This window comes from Dasypus novemcinctus, chromosome 4, assembly GCF_030445035.2.
Source record: "Dasypus novemcinctus isolate mDasNov1 chromosome 4, mDasNov1.1.hap2, whole genome shotgun sequence".
NCBI lineage: Eukaryota > Metazoa > Chordata > Mammalia > Cingulata > Dasypodidae > Dasypus > Dasypus novemcinctus.
In genome coordinates this window covers 2,906,897-2,927,912 of record NC_080676.1, presented here as the reverse complement: position 1 = coordinate 2,927,912, position 21,016 = coordinate 2,906,897, and the positions used below count along the sequence as shown (strand labels likewise).

Below are 21,016 nucleotides of genomic sequence, written 5' to 3'. Positions count from 1 at the left end.
GGCTCCCCTTTGTGGGGGACAACCCTGTGTGGCACGGCACTCCTTGCACGCATCAGCACTGCGCATGGGCCAGCTCATCACACGGGTCAGGAGACCCTGGGTTTGAACCTTGGACCTCCCATGTGGTAGGCAGACGCCCTAACCACTGGGCCAAATCTGCTCCCAGGTTTTCATTTCTGAAAGACAAATTTAGCATCTTGAATGCAGACATTGAGAGAAAAATTAAATTCAGTTTTATGACTAGGAAGTGAAAAAATTATGTGACATTTACAGTTAGTTTATAAGAGCTTGTGTTTCTAAATTTAAATGCATTCATGAAAATTCTGAAGGATATATATTGTTTCTAAAATGTAGGATCGTATGACTCTTAACAGAAAAACCTTTGGAATTTAATTGCTTTTAATGTAACAAAATTGCCTGTTTAAGGATTCTGCAAATACATACATACACTCCCACAACCACACACACGGCCCTTTTATTTTTTCTAAATAAATCTAGTATTCAATTTAGTATTTATTTTATTACCCTTCTCCTTCCAGCCCCCAGGGCACTTTTAAAGGTTAATATTAAGTTAGACCTCACTAGGTTTTCTGACCAGTTTTGAGAGACATTTTGCATATTACTTTTTTGTAATTGTAGTATTTGAACCATAGTTTTAGTAAAATAATTGCCTTCTGTTCCTTCTTCATTTTTTAAGGAAACATTTTCCTTTTAATTCTAACATTTCTTCTAGGGTTTGTAAATAGCCTATGGGTAATTTAGAACTGAGTCATTATTTAATTCTGAATGAATTTTAAACTAACAAAACAGGTTTCTGTACAGAATTGGATTGATTTACGGTTATAAGCGGGGAAAAGAAAATAATATTGATAAGAAAACACAATGCAGATACTGGGACTGTTTCACAAGATAAGATTTCTCTTTCTGTATACACTTGAATTACAGTCACTTGGTTGTTTCCAAGTGTTAACTTCTGTTATTGTAATGTTCCCTATGAGCTGGACGGAAACAAGAGAAAGCACAGTGAGTCCTTAGCCAAGATATGGTTATGGTTTGCATGAGAGCTGGAGAGGAAGTAGTGTATTAGCCACACTGTAATGTACTGGCATCAAAATTGTTAGATTATTCTATGTGATTATCTCCTAGATTTATTCTTTTGGAGTGTTATTTTAATTTTCTCAATTGAAACTACATAGTACTACAACGTTTTTTTCATGAATCTTTTTTATTCTGTGCTTCATGATTAGAAGTGCAGGATAGAATGCAAGAAAGAAGTTTTGTTTTTTTTAAAAAAGATTTATTTATTTATTCATTCATTCATTCATTCATTCATTCATTCATTCATTTATTTATTTCTCTCTCCCTCCCCCCTCCCCAACCTGGTTGTCTGTTCTCTGTATCTGTTTGCTGTGTCTTCTTTGTCCACCGCACGAGAATCTGTGCTTCTTTTGGTTGCGTCATCTTGTGTCAGCTCTCCGTGTGTGCAGCACCATTCCTGGGCAGGCTGGACTTTCTTTCGCGCTGGGTGGCTCTCCTTACAGGGCGCACTCCTTGCACACATCAGCACTGCACGTGGTCCAGCTCCACTTGAGTCAAGGAGGCCCGGGGTTTGAACTGCGGACCTCCCATGTGGTAGATGGACGCGCTAACCACCGGGCCAAGTCCGCTACCCAAGAAAGAAGTCTTTTTGAGAGCATTGTGATTTGCCCTTAGGCTTAAGGATTTGGTGTTTTAAAAACTTTGTCATTTTATGCAGAGACTTAATGGATATTCCAATATTAATTTCTAGATACTGAAATTGGAAATCTTATTTTTACACTTAAATATTATAAAACTGAATTCCATAAAACAAATGAATCAGTATGGGGTTATTGTTGTTCAGGCTTTTTCTTTGTTGCTTTTTAATGACCTGACCACTTATAAAATTAGTCCCTACTCAAATACATCCCATTCTTCCCATTTAGCACTCTAGTTTTTTTTAATTTTTTTATTTTTTTTATTTTTAAAGATTTATTTTTATTTATTTAATTCCCCTCCCCTCCCCCGGTTGTCTGTTTTCTGTGTCTTTTTGCTGCGTCTTCTTCTCTGTCCGCTTCTGTTGTTGTCAACGGCACGGGAAGTGTGGGCGGCGCCATTCCTCGGCAGGCTGCTCCCTCCTTTGGGCTGGGCGGCTCTCCTTACGGGTGCACTCCTTGCGCAAGGGGCTCCCCTACGCGGGGGACACCCCTGTGTAGCACGGCACTCCTTGTGCGCATCAGCACTGCGCATGGGCCAGCTCCACACGGGTCAAGGAGGCCCGGGGCTTGAACCGTGGACCTCCCATGTGGTAGACGGACGCCCTAACCACTGGGCCAAAGTCCGTTTCCCTAGCACTCTAGTTTTGCCACTCATCATCTCTGGCCACCTCTCTATGATTGCTAGCTGCTGCCAGCATGTGACAATACAATGCAAATGTTAGGCAAAATGGTTACAAAATGAGATTACATGTCTAGTAAAATATGCAGGACTTTGTGAAATGGATATGAGGGATGTAGGAGAATTGCTAGATTGACATATTAGCCATTGTGTAATTTTATCAGAAAAATACCCCTTTCAAAACAATCAACAGGACTTACTTCTTGGTTCAACCTTAGTGTATAGTTAGAAAAGTTCGGACAAAATATACATTTTCATAATTTATCATTTCAAAGTAAAGTGGGAAACACATCTTTGGACTTCATTATTTACTATGAAATAATAATCCATATTTTAAGTAGTCTCACCTTAAAAGCTGAGGTTCTCAATCATAGCTGCACTTTAGAATTACCTGGCTAGCACTGAAAACTCCACATGCCTAGACCAATTAAAAAAAAATCTCCATTGGTGGAACTCCAGCATCAGTATTTTTTAAATCTCCCATCCTTCACCAGGTAATTTCAAGTGCTGCGGCTAAGGTTTTACATTCTTGTTTTCTTTTGTAACTGCTGAATTTTATGAAATTTGGAAATACGTAAAAATTATTGGTTTGTTTTTATCATTTTGTGCTTATAACTTTTAGAATGTATTTGTCTTCAAATACATATATTTTGATGATAGACTTTAACTATTTAAAATTAAAGACTAGGACCAGATTTGGAAAGGAATCCAGGAAAGTGAATTTTTCTTACTATTAATCTAGTTCTGGTGTCCCTTGCTTAATAGAACATGCTTATAAAAGTTAAAACCTTGAAAATAATGTATATAAAATGACACATCCTAAAATTGCCTTTTGTACTTGGGTCTGCTTACGAGGTGGAAGGTACAGTGTTACTAATTGGCCAGGACTTCTGGTTATTACTAGTTTCTATCTATCTATCTATCTATCTATCTATCTATCTATCTATCTATCTATCTATCTATCTATCTATCTATCTATCTATTTATTTATTTAACTTACTTACTTTACTTACTTACTTTACTTACTTACTTACTTTACTTACTTAACTTACTTTTGCTATTTTGCTATTTATTTGGTGATCCCAAATTTTAAACAGTTTTTAGACAACTAGAATTTATTCCAGCAGACATTGAGGTGAAATACCTTTTCCAAAGAAGTATAAAATGTTTCAGACCCTTGCCTTTCTCCCCATCCCCCATGTTAGATAGCCACAAAAGTCTTAAATAGGAAAAGTTGACTGGAAAGGGGACATTAATAGCGAATAATGGGAGATGGAATGAGGAAGGGAGTGAAATTCTACTGTTAGATGTAAATGAAAGTAAATGAAATTTGAGATTTTTCAACTTTGAGGTAAACATGATACATATTCATAGTGCCTACCTGAGTTTTATTGTTGGTTCACTATTTTACTAGGTGAGACTGGGACATGGATCTTGGCTTTGCCAAACTTTATATCTTTTTCCTTCTCTTACTGCATTTGTCAGAAGAAATTATTATTTTTTTATTATTAGTGTTGACATAAAAATTATTGGTTTCTGTTAAAAGTGCTTTTAAAGCTATTTCACTCTTAATTTTGTTTTGATAAAAACCATTTTCGAAAATTAAAACAGGGAAGTGGATTTGGCTCAACTAATAGAGCGTCTTCCTACCACATGGGAGGTCCAAGGTTCAAACCCAGGGCCTCCTGACCCTTGTGGTGTTCTGCCCACACGCAGTACTGATGCACACAAGGCTGTGCCACGCAGGGGTGTCCCCCACGTAGGGGAGCCCCATGCACAAGAAGTACACCTCGTAAGGAGAGCCGCCCCACACAAAAAAAGTGCACCTTGCCCAGAAGTGGTGCCGCACACACGGAGAGCTGATGCAGCAAGATGACATAACAAAGAGACACAGATTCCCGGTGCTGCTGACAAGAAATGCAAGCGAACACAGAAGAACACGCAGTGAATGGACACAGAGAAGAGACAACCAGAGGGGGCGAGGGGAGAGAAATACATAAAAAATAAATCTTAAAAAATTAGAACATCTTTAATTTTATAATGAAAATAGTAGAAGTATTCTTTTCAAGCAGTGGAGAAATTCTTCTATAATATTAAGATAATAATCTCTATAAAATGAATCTTAGTGATTTGTACAGATATTTGATGGCTCAAAATTTCTTTTGGAGGTATAAGTGAGAGATATTGGTAAATTGCTTTATAATGTTTTCTTTAAAAAAAACCACATTGAACTAAATTCTATTTTGTCATTTTGGACCAAAAACCATTAGTTTAGAAACTAAAAGTAAAGTGGAATAATTATTCTAATTTTGATTATATGAACGGTGACATTTTTCTGTTAATTTAATGGTTTTTTTTTTTTTAAACTTCAGAGTGGTAAGAAGAAAACAAAATGATGGGTTATAATCTCCATTCAGAACTGTGGTTATTATTATTTTTAGTGTAGTTGTACATAGGTTAGAAATAGGTTAGAAAGTGTGAACAGAACAGAAAGGTGTAAATCTCTTCCCATCATCAGAAATAACCATTACAATTTGTTATGATTCTCTCCATGGGTAAGAAATGAAACAAACCATGTATGTCTGATTTTAAAACTACTGATCACACCAAGCACAGAGTTTTGTACATTACTTTTTTTTTTAAAGAAGATACTGTTTCTTTTTTTACATTTTTTATTCCACCCCCCCCCCCCCTTGTTGTTTGCGCTCACTGTCTTCTCTCTATGCCCATTTGCTGTGTGTTCTTTCCGTGTCTGCTTGTCTTTTCTTCTCGTCTTTTTCTTTAGGAGGCACTGGGAACCAATCCCAGGACTTCCAGTGTGGGAGACATGCACTCAGTTGCTTGAGCCACCCATCTCCCTTGGTCTCTCACTCTCTGTCTTCTGTGTCTCCCTTTGTTGCGTCATCTTGCTGAGCCAGCTCTCTGTGGTGCGGGCCGCCAGTTTTCTGGCGCAGGCCAGCCTTCCTTTACCAGGAGGCCCCAGGAATCAAACCCGGCACCTCCCATATGGTAGACAGGAGCCCAATTGCTTGAGACACATCTGCTTCCCAGCACCTTGCTTGTTAAATTTAAAGTACTATCCCGTTTTTCTTAAGTAGCCACATAATATTCCAGTATTCTAATTTACGTAGTTCTCTGATGATGGACACTTTGTTCATTTTGATTTTTTTAACTGTTATATTTGAGCATTCTTGTTATAGTACATGTAGATGAGATTTTATGGGTATATCTGTAGGGTAGAATATTAGTAATATTGATGAGGCAAACCTGGTATATGTGTTTAAAATCTTATTACATGTTTTTTGTCTTCCTGAAAGATTGTAGCAATTTGTGTTTTCTTCCTGTACCCCAAGTTGCTTTGATAAGCCTGTTTCCTCACACTCTTGCCCAAACTGGCCTATAGCTAAATTTTTCATCTCTTCCAGTATTTCAGTATCTTAGGAATGAGACTGAAAATAATTTTGTAATTTTGTTGGTTACTTATGTTTATCTTCTCAATATAAACTGTGCTTTTAAATTTTTTGCCTCTTTTTCTATTTTTTTTCTTTAGAGATTTGAATAAGTTCTTTAAGGAAGGAAAAAAAAATTAGTCCTCTATTTATCAAATGTGCTTCCAGGGGTGTTCTTTCTCTCTCTACTTTGTTTAAGGAACCCTACTGAATTTCTAATTTTTCTGTAGTCAAATTTATTCTTAATGGTTTCTTCAAGGTGACTAGTTAAATGAGACTCCTATCTATTCCAGTGGAACTTTAGACTAGACCTGTTTTAGATTCACCATCCTGTAATTTGTAAAGAAAATTTACCTCATAGTTCAACATAATTATTTACTTAGAGCAGTAAATACTAATGTCACGTATATAGTATTATCATTCACGATAGTTTCTTTTCTTCATGTAGATCAAGCTTCTGAAATTCAGGTGACAATGATGCTTACTGAAAGTTGTAAGCTACGAGGTCTTCATCACAGGTGAGAGGGGAAACCACCAGCATTTACATGTTAACCATGGTAACATTTTGTGCTGCATTTTCATTTTAGGAACATTGTGATAAGTTCTGAATTGAAAGCTTTGGAATTGCTTACTAGCTTTTTTCTGAATATAAAAATGAAATGGATGCCCATTGTACAAAATTTAAACACAGTGAATTATAAAGGAGAAAATGTATAAAGAAGGGCAGTGTGTGAACCACATGTGGATAATCACAGCTGAACTTTTCAGAAATAATTTATGCATTTCTATGAGCATATTTCATACATTTAAAAACATCTTTGTTATGAAGTTACTCTAATGAATAATTTTACCAGATTTTAAACCCACCTCCTAGATTCAGTGATAGTTAACATTTTGCCTTATTTGCTGGATGTTGGTGAGTATATGTTTACCTATTTGTATATGTGAAAATATTTTAAAGTAAATTGGACATCTCAACACTTTCAGTGGATTTCCAGGATATATTCCCTGTCCCCCTAAAAGGGGCATTTTCCTATATAAAAACAATAGCATTATTATCTTCGACAAGAAGAGCATGCCTATTGTTTAACCTGCTTTTTAGTTTAGTGAAACAATGTATGCAACTTTCATGTCAGTAACTACAAATCCATGTCCTCGTTTATGTTTAAAAAGTCTATAAATGGTTCATTGACTATGTAATGATATTTTATTTAACCAATTCCTTACATATGGTCATTAGGTCATAGTATGGTGAAAAAAAACCAAAATTGTAGTTTTATATGAAGAGCTTTTTTTTAAAGCTTGATTACCAGTTCTGTCACGGAGCTATTAAAATAGTTACAAAAATTTCTACCTTCTGTACCAATAGGGGTTAAATATAGCATCATAAAGTATGATAGTATCCATTGGGGCAAAGTTTTTTTTTAGTACTAATACAGAGTCAACTTAATTTGTATGCCTGCTGAAAATTTGGTCACGTGTTTTAAAAAATGAAACTGTGGGGAAGCTATGGGGCTCAAGTGATCAGGCCTCCGCCTACCATATGCTCGGACCCGGGTTAGATCCCTGGGGCCTCCTGGTGAAAAGGAAGAAGAGAAAGCGTGCCTGCACAGTGAGCCAAGTGCCTGCACTGTGAGCCGAGTGCCCATGTGGTGAGCCAAGGGCCTGCGTGAGTGCCTGCATGGTGAACCAGTACCCTCAGTGCCCATGTGGCAAGCTAAATGCCTCCACAGTGAACTAGTACCTGTGCAAGTGAGTCACACAGCAAGATGATGATACAACCAAAAAGAGACAAAGGGGAGAGTCAAAGTGAAGTGCAGCAGAAACCAAAAACTGAGGTAGTGCAGCTGACAGGGAAACTCTCTTCACATCAGAGATCCCCAGGATTGAATCCTGATCAATCCTAGAGGAGAAAAAATGAGAAGAAAAGACAAAAAGAGAAATGGATACAGAAGATCACACAGCAAATGGACACAGACAGCAAAAACATCAGGGCATGGAGAGGGGGAGGCGAAGGGGGAAAATCAATCAATCTTTAAAAAAGAAAAATGAAACCTATCTTCCAACAGGGATGAGCTCCCTGTTGGAAGATAGGTATAAACTTCTGATGAAAAAAGATAGAAAATGAATCATACATTTAAATTTTAATTTCTGGGCTTTTACTAGCATCCTAAAAAATAAAATGACTGCACAGAGCTTTATTTTTATAGTGTTTAATATTTTAGTTCATATTCAAAAGGATCTGAGGGCCTGAAAAGAAGGCAGCAACAGTAATATCAATAAAATGGTAATGAAAAAGAAAACTGTTTTGAGGTTGTAGTGGTAGAAAACAAATAAGCTAATAATAAGGACAAATATTTTTGCTGCGATTGAATACAAAAGACTCTCAGATTTTTGGCAGTAAGGATGATAGATATAATCAAAGTTGATAAAGCTTACTACCAGAAAGGAAAGAAACAGTTTCCTTGGGAGAGAAAAAAAGATTTCCTAGTTGCACATTCCTGGACAGATGTCTCATTTCGCTTATCATATATTGGAAACATTAATTAGTATAATGAAAAGACATACTTTTTGGATAGTTTTAAGAAATAAGTTATAAGTCCTATAGGAACATTTTAAAACATTGAATGCACATAATTGAGGGACAGTGACAGTGTTCCTTTAAAGCATTATAGTCATGTGATTAAAAAATTTTGCCTTCCATTGATCAGTAGTAGAACCCATGATTCGCAGAGTTGGGGATGGATAACTCATCCCTTGACTATATTAAAAACAAACAAAAACCCATACTTTTTCCTCTGGGCTTCTGTAAGAGTTGGGTCATGATCAGTTGGAATGTCCTTTTTGGTGGCGTTGGGAGTGTTTGATGTTCTGTTATGTTGATGCTAGAGGGAAGAGGCAAAAACTTTTAGAGCTAATACGGAGCGTTAACCTACTGCTTATGGACCTAGATGGTGTTCTTGCCCTAATGAAAGGTCTGCCCCACCTCAGCACAGAAGTGGGCTGCCGGGTAAGTGTAGGCAAAACCAGGATTTTCCCAAGAAATAGTTTTTATTTACTTTAGCCCTTGAAAGATGCTTTGGCTGAAAAATGTTCAGAGCAAGCGTTTGTAGTCATTCTCGCATGTGGGTGTAAGCTATGGGATTTTCCAGCCTTCTACCAGGGTGAGTTAGCAGCTCAGGCTACCCGTAGGCTATGGAGTGGAATGACGCACTGAACTGGGATTATTTGATACAGGACATAGAGTGTTTGAAAGAAGTCTTCTAGAGGCAGATTTTAGTTTGGTCATGGTTGATTGTTTTTCCTGGCAATAAGACACCAGAACTTGTAGTTTATAATAAGAAAAACTTGTTTTCAGTGTGCAGAAAGTCTGTTACACTTGCCATTCACTGTGCAGTTTATTTCATTTCTAAGGAGACCAGGGCCTACAGTACATCCTCCACCCCACCCTCCACCCCCCATGTCTGACTCTTCATGGCTGTGTGTGTACACATTTGTTTGTTCATTCTTTCATTCTAATTTTTAAATGCCCATTTTGTGTTGGGAACTCTGCTAGGTACTTGGGATAAAATAATGATATTCAGAGGTCACATGGGGATTTATAAGCAAACTCAATACATCCTCATCAGGAAATAACACCTGGTTTCAGATTTTTAAAATCTTTTTACTGGTTGTGCTAATTCAGTGTGTTTACTGCATGTTTTAACATCCCATGAGTAAAGGCTGAAATGGTGTTGAGATATTTTGAAGCATTCTGAAATCTTTTCACTCCTTTATCCACTAGAATTTGTGAGAATGATTTTTATTTTAAGTTAAAATAGCTGTATAAATGAAAGATAAATTTCAAACTATTACAGTTGTATCAGAAATGCCTCATAGCAAGTTTTTTTTTTTTTAAGATTTATTTTATTTCTCTCCCCTTCCCCCAATTATCTGCTTTCTGTGTCCATTCACTCTGTGTGCTTCTGCATCCACTTGCATTATCTGGTAGCACCGGGAAACCGCGTCTCTATTTGTTACATCATTTTGCTGCGTCAACTCTCCCTGTGTGTGGTGCCACTCCTGGGCGGGCTGCTCTTTTTTTTCAAGCAGGGTGACTCTTGGTGGGGTGCACTTTTTGCACATGGGGCACCACTACGTGGGGGCGCCCCTGCGTGGCATGGCATTCCTTGCATGCAGCAGCACTGAATGTGGGCCAGCTTATCCCACAGGTTAGGAGGCCCTGGGGATTGAACCTTGGACCCTCCATATGGTAGATGCTTTATCAATTGAGACACGTCAGGTTTCCGCAAGTATTCTCTTGAGCTTCTACTTTTCCACTGATCCAAGAATGCCTGATGGTGAGCACTTCTTATGCTGAACTCCTCACAGCTCTTACTTTGCAAGTACACTCAGCAAGAAGGAGAATTGGTTGCAGTTTTTGTTTCATACCCCTACAGTACCTACTCTACTATATCTTGTTCTTCCTCTACTACACCTTCTTCTGCTCTCATCCACTCTTCTTACAGATCCCAGACTTTCTTCACTTTCCTCTTTTCCTTTATAAAACAGGAAGAATGAAGAGCTATTGTTTGTACTGGGAAACATTTTCATGCAGCTTGTTACTTCTCTCAGTGGGTTCTTAATCTTCTGATAGTAGAATAAAAGATGTGACCTCATCCTGTAGACTCATTGTGCCTGGATGAAATGCCTTTAACTCTGCTAAATGAGTATCAGTCACAAAAAAAGGATCAGAAGTATCTTTTGGGGATTGAAGAGGATGGACAGCTCACTCACCACATTGCTCCTGAAATGAGGGTATGCTCAGGTTAATCCTGAATGTAAAGTGCTAGAGTACTGTCGGTGTGCATGAGACTTGGTGTGACAGGAAACTCTGTAATCTCCCCTGTACTCCCCATTGCTTCCCTGGGGGGAGGAATATCCAGTGGTCCAGAGGAAATCACAAGGGTTTTGGATTCAGTTTTTCTCCATGTACTTGCAGGCTACCTAACTTCTCTCCCCATGTGTTTCCTTGCCTGTAAAATGGGGCTAATAGTCATCACCATTCTTAGCCTGTAACACAGGCAGAAATCGTACAGAGTTAACCTTGTATGGTTTACTGAAGCCTCATGTGAGTCCTCATTTTCCCAGCTCTTCAGGGTTCATGCTATCCTTGTGTTTGTAACTCCTGCACACTAGGAGGGGAGCCCACAGATTTGCCCATTGTGCAGTGTTAGTCAGGAATTTTATGACTGGTTTTAAAAGTTATGCATGCTCAATTGAGAAAATTTAGGAAATACAGAAAAGTAAAGTTCTACAACTCAACAAAAATAACACTTAGTTCTTGGTATATTTCTGTGCAGAATTTTATTATCTCCTCTGTATCTGTTATTATCCAGCAAACATACATGAGTTTTGTATCTTGCTTTCCTATAAGATAAGCCTTTACTCGTATTCGTCACATCCTTTTGTGCCTTTTTGTTACATACTATTCTCTTATTTGGGAATACTCTTACCTTGCTTTTGGACATTCAAGTTGTTTGCAATTTTTTGCTACTAATATTGCATTAACTATCCTTGTTCATGTAGCTTTTTTTATGTTTGATATTTCCGTGTTAAACATCCTGAGAAGTAGAATTTGCTAAGTTAAAAGAGTATGGACATTTTTAAGGCTATTGTTATTTCTGTGTTTATCAAATATTTATTAAGTGCTTGTTATACGTGGAACAGAACACAGAGTGTTGGGTTTAAAAATAAGAATCCATGATAGCTTTTGTCTACTGTCCATTTTCAGCTTAGTGGGGAAGATGAAGTAATTATGCAGAAAGTTATATAACTTTGGAAAAATTTAACATTATTGTCAGATATCATTGGAAGAAATGCCATTAGCTATTAGAATGAAGTGTGTGTTTACCTACTGTATGCTTGCTTTTATTTTGTCATCACAGTAGCCTTTTACTGGTCGGATCCCCGTGTTATAGGTAGAGAAACTAAGGCTGAGAGAAAGATAGTCACACAGGTATAAATGGTAAAATAAGGATTCAAAAACCTGATTCTAAATCCCATGTGAGTAGGTAAGGACTTCTTAGCTTTTGTGGCAATTTCTGGATTGGGGCTTTATGTTTTTAAGTTTGATGATGGAATAAATGGGATTTCATCATAGCAAGGTCATTTCTTAGGTGCTTTTGATTACTCTGTGGAGTAAAGATTTAGTGAGGCCGGAGTATATCTAGAGAATCCAGTCCACAGGAAATAACTTTGAGTTTATAACTTTTCCCTATCAAGAAATTGCACATATGGGGAACATTTAAGTCTTGTTTAAAATGCAGAGCATTTATAATATTACACTTGGAGCATTAATTGTGTTTTTAAGTACGTTTGGGATTTTTAAGTAGGCTATATTTTATTATAAACTTTTCGTTAATAAGCTCATGAGGTTTTTTTGTTTTTTGTTTTAGCTCATGGGGTTTTAAATTTCACTTGTCTTTTTCCCAATTTCTTATTATTTTATAGAAATCTTCTTCCTATTACTCATGTGTGTATAGAAGAAGGAGAAAAGCCCATGGTGATATTGCCTTACATGAATTGGGGGAATCTTAAATTGTTCTTAAGGCAGTGCAAATTAGTAGAGGCCAATAATCCTCAGGTGAGAAAAATTTGCCTAAGTACCAATTATTTACCAGTAGCTTCTGATAGTATCTTTGAAAGGAGGTGGTAGCATTCTTATATATGAAGTGCTTAAAGGTATTAAAAAAGAAACCAGAAAATACTTATAACATGTTGATTTAGAAGAAAATACAGTTTATGAGTCCTGTCTTAAGCCCTGTGCTTTGCTGAGGCTGATGTTTTCTTTACAGTCCCTCTGTGTGTGTATTCGTAGTTACCTCAAGCCCTCTGTAACCATCGTAGTCATTTTCCTAGTAACTCTTTGAAGGCACTGATACTAGATCTTCCTTTTAGGAATGGAAATAGACTTTACAGAGTCATTTGGTCCATATTATACCAAAAGTTGGTGGTGACTAGAGGTTTAGATTTTGGGGTACAATTGGGTATTTTCTTAATATGCTTGGCTTTAAGACTAGTCACCTAAGAGTATCTCTCTCATCACTGCTTGTGTACATAGCTGTGAAGTGTTTGGCCAGCTTCCAAATTCTTTATGCCGCTAGCTGTATCACAAAGCCCTTTTAAATTGGTTTTAGGATTTTTAACAATGTACTTAGTACAGTTGCCAGGAGAAAATGAATTCAAAGGTTGCACAACTATTTGGCTCAGTATGAAGTATGAGTCTTGTATATACAGGATTAAAGTTGGGGTTCCAAACATGTGGCTGGGAGCTGTGGCCCATCAGCATCAGCTAGGGAAGGCTTTCATTCCTCAGTCCATAAACTGACATGCCTCTAAAGGAGCTTATCAGTAAGAAGTACTGTAGACTTATATTAATTTTAAAACAGTCCCCAGGGATTATCTCCTAATAAGAACTACTCTTTTAAAAGAAAAGAAGTTCTTGGATAATAAGCATTTGAAATACTACTTTGAGAATTCAGCATTAATTGAACAGATATTTTATTGAGCAGCTACCATATGTGCTAGATGTTGGGTACATAACATACCTGACAGATGAGAAAAGACAGTCAAGTGAATAGTAAATTAAAGGATGGCAAGAACTATAGTCAATATAAGTGCAGGGAACTATGGGAACATATTCTTGGTAAGAGTAACTTTTTAAAAATCAGTGTGTGTTTGAGAAGGAGTGTGTTTATAAGGAGTAGGAATGTGTAACTAAGTGGCAGCCATCATAATTTCTGTGTTGACTATAAATACTGTCATTTTCTGTTTTCACAGGCAATTTCTCAACAGGACCTGGTACACATGGCCATTCAGATTGCCTGCGGAATGAGCTATCTGGCCAGAAGGGAAGTCATCCACAAAGATCTAGCTGCTAGGAATTGTGTGTAGGTGCCATGAACTTGTCACTCTCATGTGATATTTGGTGCTCCCTGGATTTGGAGTTCTCTCCAGGAGTCACAATGGGGATCATGTTGTATTCAAGGGTAACCGTGATCCATGGTTTTTAAATATTCTGATTGCATTTGTTGTTCATGTCTTAACTTTTCAGAATTGATGATACGCTTCAAGTGAAGATCACAGACAATGCCCTCTCAAGAGACTTGTTCCCCATGGACTATCACTGTCTAGGGGACAATGAAAACAGGCCAGTTCGATGGATGGCTCTTGAAAGTCTAGTTAATAATGAATTTTCCAGTGCCAGTGATGTGGTAAGTGTTGGGATCCCTGGATAGCAAGAAAATGGAGAAAAAGCTTTCTGCTTTAACGTGTTTCCCTTTTTCATTTTTGTATGTAGTAGCTAACTCTTTGCTGAAATTTTTCTCCCATAAAGCAAGTGTAGTTAGCATTGACTTAGCCAGTTTATGCAGAGAAGCTGTGACCCTATGCATGGATCAGCACTATGTGCAATTTTTTTTCATCTTCGCGTTCAGCCTCTAAGGGGGGCATTGTTAACACTGTGAGGTCGGCACTGTTATCCCAGTTTTAAGGATAAGGATATTGAGGCTTAGAGAAGTTACAGTATTGAAGTGTTTTTCTTTTTGGGAAAAACTCTGAAATGACCCAGTGGTTTCCAGGTCATAAAGATATATTGTTCTTTTTTCAAATGACCTCTTCCTAGTATTGTTGGCCATTATTTTATCTTTCCCCACATGTCACTTTCTCAGACCTCTGTCTGTTTCTGGGTGGTTCTGAAGAATAAGCTTAGTTTACTTTCACAACTCTTGCCTGGTGATTTTTATTAATGTAGCTGAACAGTAAGATAGTAAGTTAAACTTCTGCTCACTCACTCAGTGAATCACTCAGTGATGTCTGTTGTTATTACATGTAAAATCTTACAGAGTAGTTTACTTCACAGTTTCAACTGTTAAGAATTGGGTTTACCATATCATTGTATCTTGAGTCTTGATGTATTTTATTTATAATTTAGGGTTAGGTTTTTAGTTCTGAGTTCATATGCTCTAAGAATTGCTATTTAAATATTCTTTTCCTCAGTGTATTAGTTTCCTGTGGGTACAGTAGCAAATTACCACAACATTGGTGGCTTAAAACAACAGAGGTTTTTTTCTGTAGCAGTTCCGGAGGCCAGAAGTTTGGAATCAGGGTGTAGGCAGGGCCATGCTCCCCCAGAGATTGTAGGAGAGAAACCTTCCTCACTTCTTCCAGAGTCTGGTGGCTGCTGATTTCGAGTGGACATTATTATCCCAGGATTCACAGGGTGGAGGAATAAAATATGGATTGGAGTGGACTCACTAATATTCTACTATAGAACTGTAGTGACTCTAGCAATGGAAGAAACTGTAGCGTTGATGTGAAGACAGTGCCTTGGTAGTTGCTGAGGGCAGGGAGAGGGAGTAAGAGATGTGATGTGGGGGCATTTTTGGGACTTGGAGTTGTCCTCATAGATATTGCAGGGACAGATGCTGGACATTATATATCCTGCCATAATCCCCTGAATATACTGGGGGAGAGTGTAAAGTACAATGTAAGGTATAATCTGTGCACGGCAGCAGTGCCCCAAAATGTATTCACCAAATGCAGTGAATGTGCCACAGGGATGAAAGAGGGTGTTGATGTGGGAGGAGTGGGGAGGTGGGGTGTGGGGTGTATGGGAACCTCATATTTTTTAATGTAACATTTTTTGTGATCTATGCATCTGTTAAAGGCAATTAAAAAAATATGAATGATCTGGGAAGGAATGTCACCTGTCGCACCAGCTGCCTAAGCTGAAATGAAGTGGCAGTTGTGAATCCGTAGCTAGGCTCATGGCTTTATAGTCGTTTTAAGGGTGCTTCTCGGATGATAGTCTGCAAGTATTTCATGTAACTTCATGATGTAGTTCCAGGAGACTGGAGATGGTTCAGTTATTCTCTTTGATAGTGGATTATTATTAGCTAATATTTCAGAGGTGTGTGCAATATGGCCAATAGTGGCTGTTTGCTTGCAAGGTGGAGGCCCACAAAATACGCATTGCTTAATTTTTTTTTTTTTTTTTTTTTTTTTGAGGAACTGGGGTCAGGAATTGAACCTGGGACCTCCCATGTGGGAAGCAGGTGCTCAACCACTTGAGCCACATCCTCTCCCACAATGCGTAATTTTTAATATTTTTATTTCTAAGTGAAAAGTTTCCTTCCAGATCCTGCTCCCTAACTACCCATTTCCCTTTCTCCAAGGTAATTATTATTATTGCTTCCAAATGTATCCCTCCAGAGGTTTTCAGTGCATATGTAATAAAGAAGTATACATACCTGTTCTAATTTTTCTCCTACTTATACATAAAATTATGGCATACTATATGTATCCTACTGAACCTTGCTTTTCTCACTTGAAAATATATTTTGGAGACCACGTCATATCTCTACTTAATAATGTCCTTTGTTGTTTTAACATTTGCAAAGTATTACATTGTCCGTATTTAACCATAAATGCATAAAACCTTACCTAGAAAACCATATGTAACCATACATCATTAAAATGTTATTTTTCAATAACATTTATGCTCAAAAATATTTTCCAGGAACCCCAGAGTGAAAATTAGATTAGATGGTAGATATACTTCAACCAGTGAGACTGGAATTAGTAATACATCTCTAAAAAATGTTATTGGCTTTTCTTCGGTTGGATACATTGCCCTATATTAGCTGGCAAAGTTCATGTTGAGGATACATGATTTATTAGTTAGGAAGAACATTTCAAAATCATATGTAAAACTTGGTATCTTTTTATGATTATGATATTTTAAAAATTTTGCAAGAGTTCACATATTTTATGTAAAAATTTGTCTTCTGTCAGAATGCAGTCATATCAGATACCTTGCTGCTGCTTGAACACATTAAATTAAAAAATCACCATGAACTTAAATGAGCAACTTAACGAGAGAATCACTCCAAAATCATCATTACTTTCAGTGTGTCTTGGCATAAACTTAACTTGAAATACCTGTGTGGCTCCCTGGCCTGCTGCATCTCTTAGTGTCTCTCCTCTGTGTCTTTTTTTGTTGCGTCATCTTGCTGCGCCAGCTCTCCACTCAGGCCAGCAATGCACATGGGCCAGCACTCCACATGGGCCAGTTCACTTTCACCAGGAGCCCTGGAACGGAGCCCTGGAACGGAACCCTGGACCTCCCATACGGTAGACAGGAACCCAGTCGCTTGAGCCGCATCTGCTTCCCCATGGTTTACTCTTAAAATGCTCAGATTTTTCTTCTTTGATTCCTATAAATTTGTTTCCTTTTTTTTTTTTTAATTAGATATTCTCTGAATATCTTTTGGCTTAAATAATTAGGATTGAAAGGAGTGGGAGCATCCTTTCATTTTATGACTATCATGTGACTGTTAGTGTGAAAATTCGATCTTTCAGTTTTGTGGGATTGAGTATTTTTTTAGTCAAGTATATTAAAGCACAAATGTTAAAGAGAGCTTCTTCACATTTGTATTGAAAATGTGTCTACACAATTGTTATGCTCTTTTTCCACTTTTATGGATGCAGTTGGGAATTAAAAGCATCATGTCTATTTTGAGGCTGAAAAACTTCGTTCGGAATCATATGCAAAGTAAGTAACATAACCCCACTCCCACCAGAGTTTCTCTGTAAGGGTAAAAAACATATTTTTAGGTATAAATGAAGCACCCAACAAAGGATATTGCTACCTTGAAAGGAATATTTTCTCAGTCCTTTAAAAATACTCTAACATTTTCATATTTCTTAGTAGTTAAAATTTCTACATTATTTTTTAGAAATATATTCATGTTTTCCATCTTAAGAAAAATACATTGTGTCTCTGGGCTGTGTTTTTGCAACTTTTAACTGGAAGGATTCCATATTTCATTATGTCAAGATTCCTATAATATTAATCTCAACTTTTAACTGGTAAACTTAGGAAGCTTGCAGATCTAGATTTGAATAGTCATAAATCTCTTTCTAATATTATTCCAAGACATGACATCATCATAGGCATTCTTAAGAATTTCTGGATATTGTTTTTATTGTTTTTGTCAGATGTGGATAGGACCATAGACTTTTTTTGTGACTTTTTTTAAAATTTCAAAATAGATTTCTAGATTTTTGTTTTTTTCAAATTACTTATCTAATTACAGTAGCTAGCATAATTCTGCTGTTGAGACTATCTTGCATTAAGAGACAATGTAATCGGGAATGCACAGTTTAGAGTTTCTTTTTTGCTGGTTTTCTGGTCTTTGTAGCATGGAATTGTATTTAAAAAGCATTTTCTTGGGAAAAACAAGTCAAGGAAATGACTTCCACACTAAGATCCTTTTTAAGTTATGTGAACAGTTTTTAGGATGCAAGGTAAGTTCAGACTCTCTTTCTTGTCCCTTTATATTATTTATTTTTTGAACATTAAAGTTTACCTAGAAGAAGAGGGAAATCTGTAATATTACCTAGAAATTGCATCTACAACAGAGTGCTTATTACTCCTGTTAGCTTAGGGTGATGGAAGGCTAATTCCTTTTAAAAGAAATTTAAGACATCTGGAAAATATGTAGACACGAAAGGATCATTTGAGATATTAATATTTAGGAAATAAACTTAGATTTAGGGTTTAATATTATTAACATTAAGAAGAGATTGTTTTGGGTCATTTATTTTAAGAACATTCTCAGCCAAAAGTATTAATCTTATTCCCAGACAGCTGTACAGTGGACTGTGTAAAAAAATCCTAAATGGCCTCACATTGTCGTCTTCTTTCTACATGTAAAAATTCACTCAACCTGGATCACAGACTTTTAAATGTAAAATCTAAAACTATAAAACTTCTAGAAGAAAATGTAGCAGAAAATCTTTGGGACTTTGGGTTAAGCAAAGATTTCTTAGATAAGACACCAAAAGCAAGAGTCATAAAAGAACAAATAGGACTTTATCAAAATATTAATATTGTGCTCTTTGAAATAAACAAGAGAATGAAAAGAAAAGTCACACTGGGAGAAAATAATTGCAAGTCATTTATTTGATAAAGGACATACATCTAAAATATATAAACTCTAAAAACTCACTAATGGAGCAACCCAAAATAAAAATATCTGAACAGGTAATTTACCAATAAATATGTTCACGTCAAATGAGCACATGAAAATATGATCAACATTAATTATTAGGGAAATGCAAATTGAAACCATGTGAGATACCATTGCATACCCCTTTGGAAGTTAAAAATTTAAAGACTGAACAAATCACATTAGTGATTTGAAGGAATCTAGAGCTCACTTAAACTACTTGTCAGAGTATAAAATGGTCCAACTACTGTGGAAAACATTTGGGAAGCTTCTTAAAAATTAAACATATAAGTACATCTGATCCAGTTATTCTGCTCCTAGATAAACAAAAGTGTATGTCCTTACAAATACTTGTACACAAATGTCCATAATGCCTTTATTTTTATTAGTTGGAAACAGTCCAAATGTCCATCAAGAGATGATTGGATAAACAAACTGTGCTATGTACATACTATTCAGCTATACTATTATATACTATATTTAACAGTAAAAGGGAGTGAAGTGTCATATATGCTCCATCATGGATGAATCTCAGAGTAGTTATGCTGAGTGAAAGAAAGTAGGCCAAAAAAAGAAGTACAGTTTTTATGTTTTCATTTGTATAAAATTCTAGAAAATACAAACTATAGTGAAAGGAAGCAGATAAAGGTAGTGGTGGGGAGGGGTTGGAAGGAAGGATTATAGCAAGAAGAATCTTTTGGAGGTGATAGATGTATTCATTATCTTGATTTTGGTAAAGTTTTCAGGGGATACATATGCCAGAATCTCAAATTGAGCACATTATGTATATTCTGTTGTATGTCAGCCATACTACAGTAAAAATAACAAAATAAAAATAGTTCTTCACTGTCTTTCCACCACCGCTGACGTAGCTTAATCTAGCTCCTAAATTTGCTGAATCCTGAAACGCAGTTGGGACTCTTGTTAAAATTACTGGGTTCTAAGCTTCAGAATATTAGGCTAGGATTGGGGAATCTATACTTTGAACAAACATCCTAGGTGTATCTTATCATTAGGCAACTTGGAAAGCACTTGACATACGTAAATTAATTACAGTTTGGCCCTCTGAATCCATATTCATATGTAAAAAAGGCATGTTAGGTTTCTAGAATTAAAAGAAAGGTCTAGCCATGGAACACCTGATTGTACTTTTATTGTAGTCAGGTGAGATAATTTAAAATGGAAATTCTTGTATCACCAGTATATAGTATACTGGCATGAAAAATTAAAGGTCGTCACTGTTTCAAAACAGAAATTTTTGTATTGATACAAATTCCTGAAGTAATGGAATGGAAATCTCTTATTTCAATAGCCCTAACTTCGGTTAACACTAAAAAGAATTTCATTTTTATACTTTTTAAAAAGTCACACCAGTATATGTTGTAAGTGGGAAAAATCTGTTTTACATACTATATATTAGGAAGCTATTAAATAACAAATTGGGGGGAAGGAATAAGATGAATGCAGGAACATTATTATTCTCTAAATATCCTTTAAATGGAAGTATCAGCAGTCTCTTGTAAAACTCTGGAAAAAACAGTTTGACCTTCTCATTGCCCTCTTTCCAAAGACGTCAAACAAAAGGAAATTATAGAATAAGTGCCTAAATTTTAAATGGTTCAGTTATCGGAAGGCTTTAGAGAGCAAGTTTTCCACAAATCATCCTTGTGCCATTTGGTTTTGGGTTTTGTTTTAAGGGTTGGTGAGCCAACATGTAATTAATCACTTTTGTTGGCTTTTAAGGAAATGAAACTGCAGTGTGCCCTTTGGCTTGATGTTCTTTTTTTGTGGTGTTTATTAGTGTTGCAATATGTACTAAGAGAACCTTAGGTGAATACTTCATGATAATAATGTGGACTTAACAATGTCAGAGAAGTAAATTTTTAAAGTCATGTTTAAATGCTGATACACTATTGTGATATCCGTGCACAATTCCAGATCTTAGACACCACCAACATTACTGTCAAAAGTCCCCTGACAGAAGTTGTTAGTGTGTACCTTCCTTGTCAGTGGATGGGGTTATTCCCTGTGTAAAGGATACAGTATCCACTTGATACCAATTCCCTTTGTTTCTTCCTCCAAAATCTAGTTTGTATT

General features: G+C 36.6%; 1 protein-coding gene across 2 annotated transcripts in view; it reads left to right on the top strand.

Annotated features, from left to right (window-relative positions):
* RYK (receptor like tyrosine kinase) overlaps positions 1-21,016 on the top strand; it is a 96,710-nt gene that overhangs the window by 69,225 nt on the left and 6,469 nt on the right. For both annotated transcript variants that reach the window (XM_004477114.4, XM_058294981.1), the window contains exons 10-13: positions 6,313-6,382; positions 12,357-12,489; positions 13,686-13,795; positions 13,960-14,119. In XM_004477114.4, coding sequence (XP_004477171.3) covers positions 6,313-6,382; positions 12,357-12,489; positions 13,686-13,795; positions 13,960-14,119 — 473 coding nt within the window. The remainder of the gene's footprint in view (positions 1-6,312; positions 6,383-12,356; positions 12,490-13,685; positions 13,796-13,959; positions 14,120-21,016) is intronic.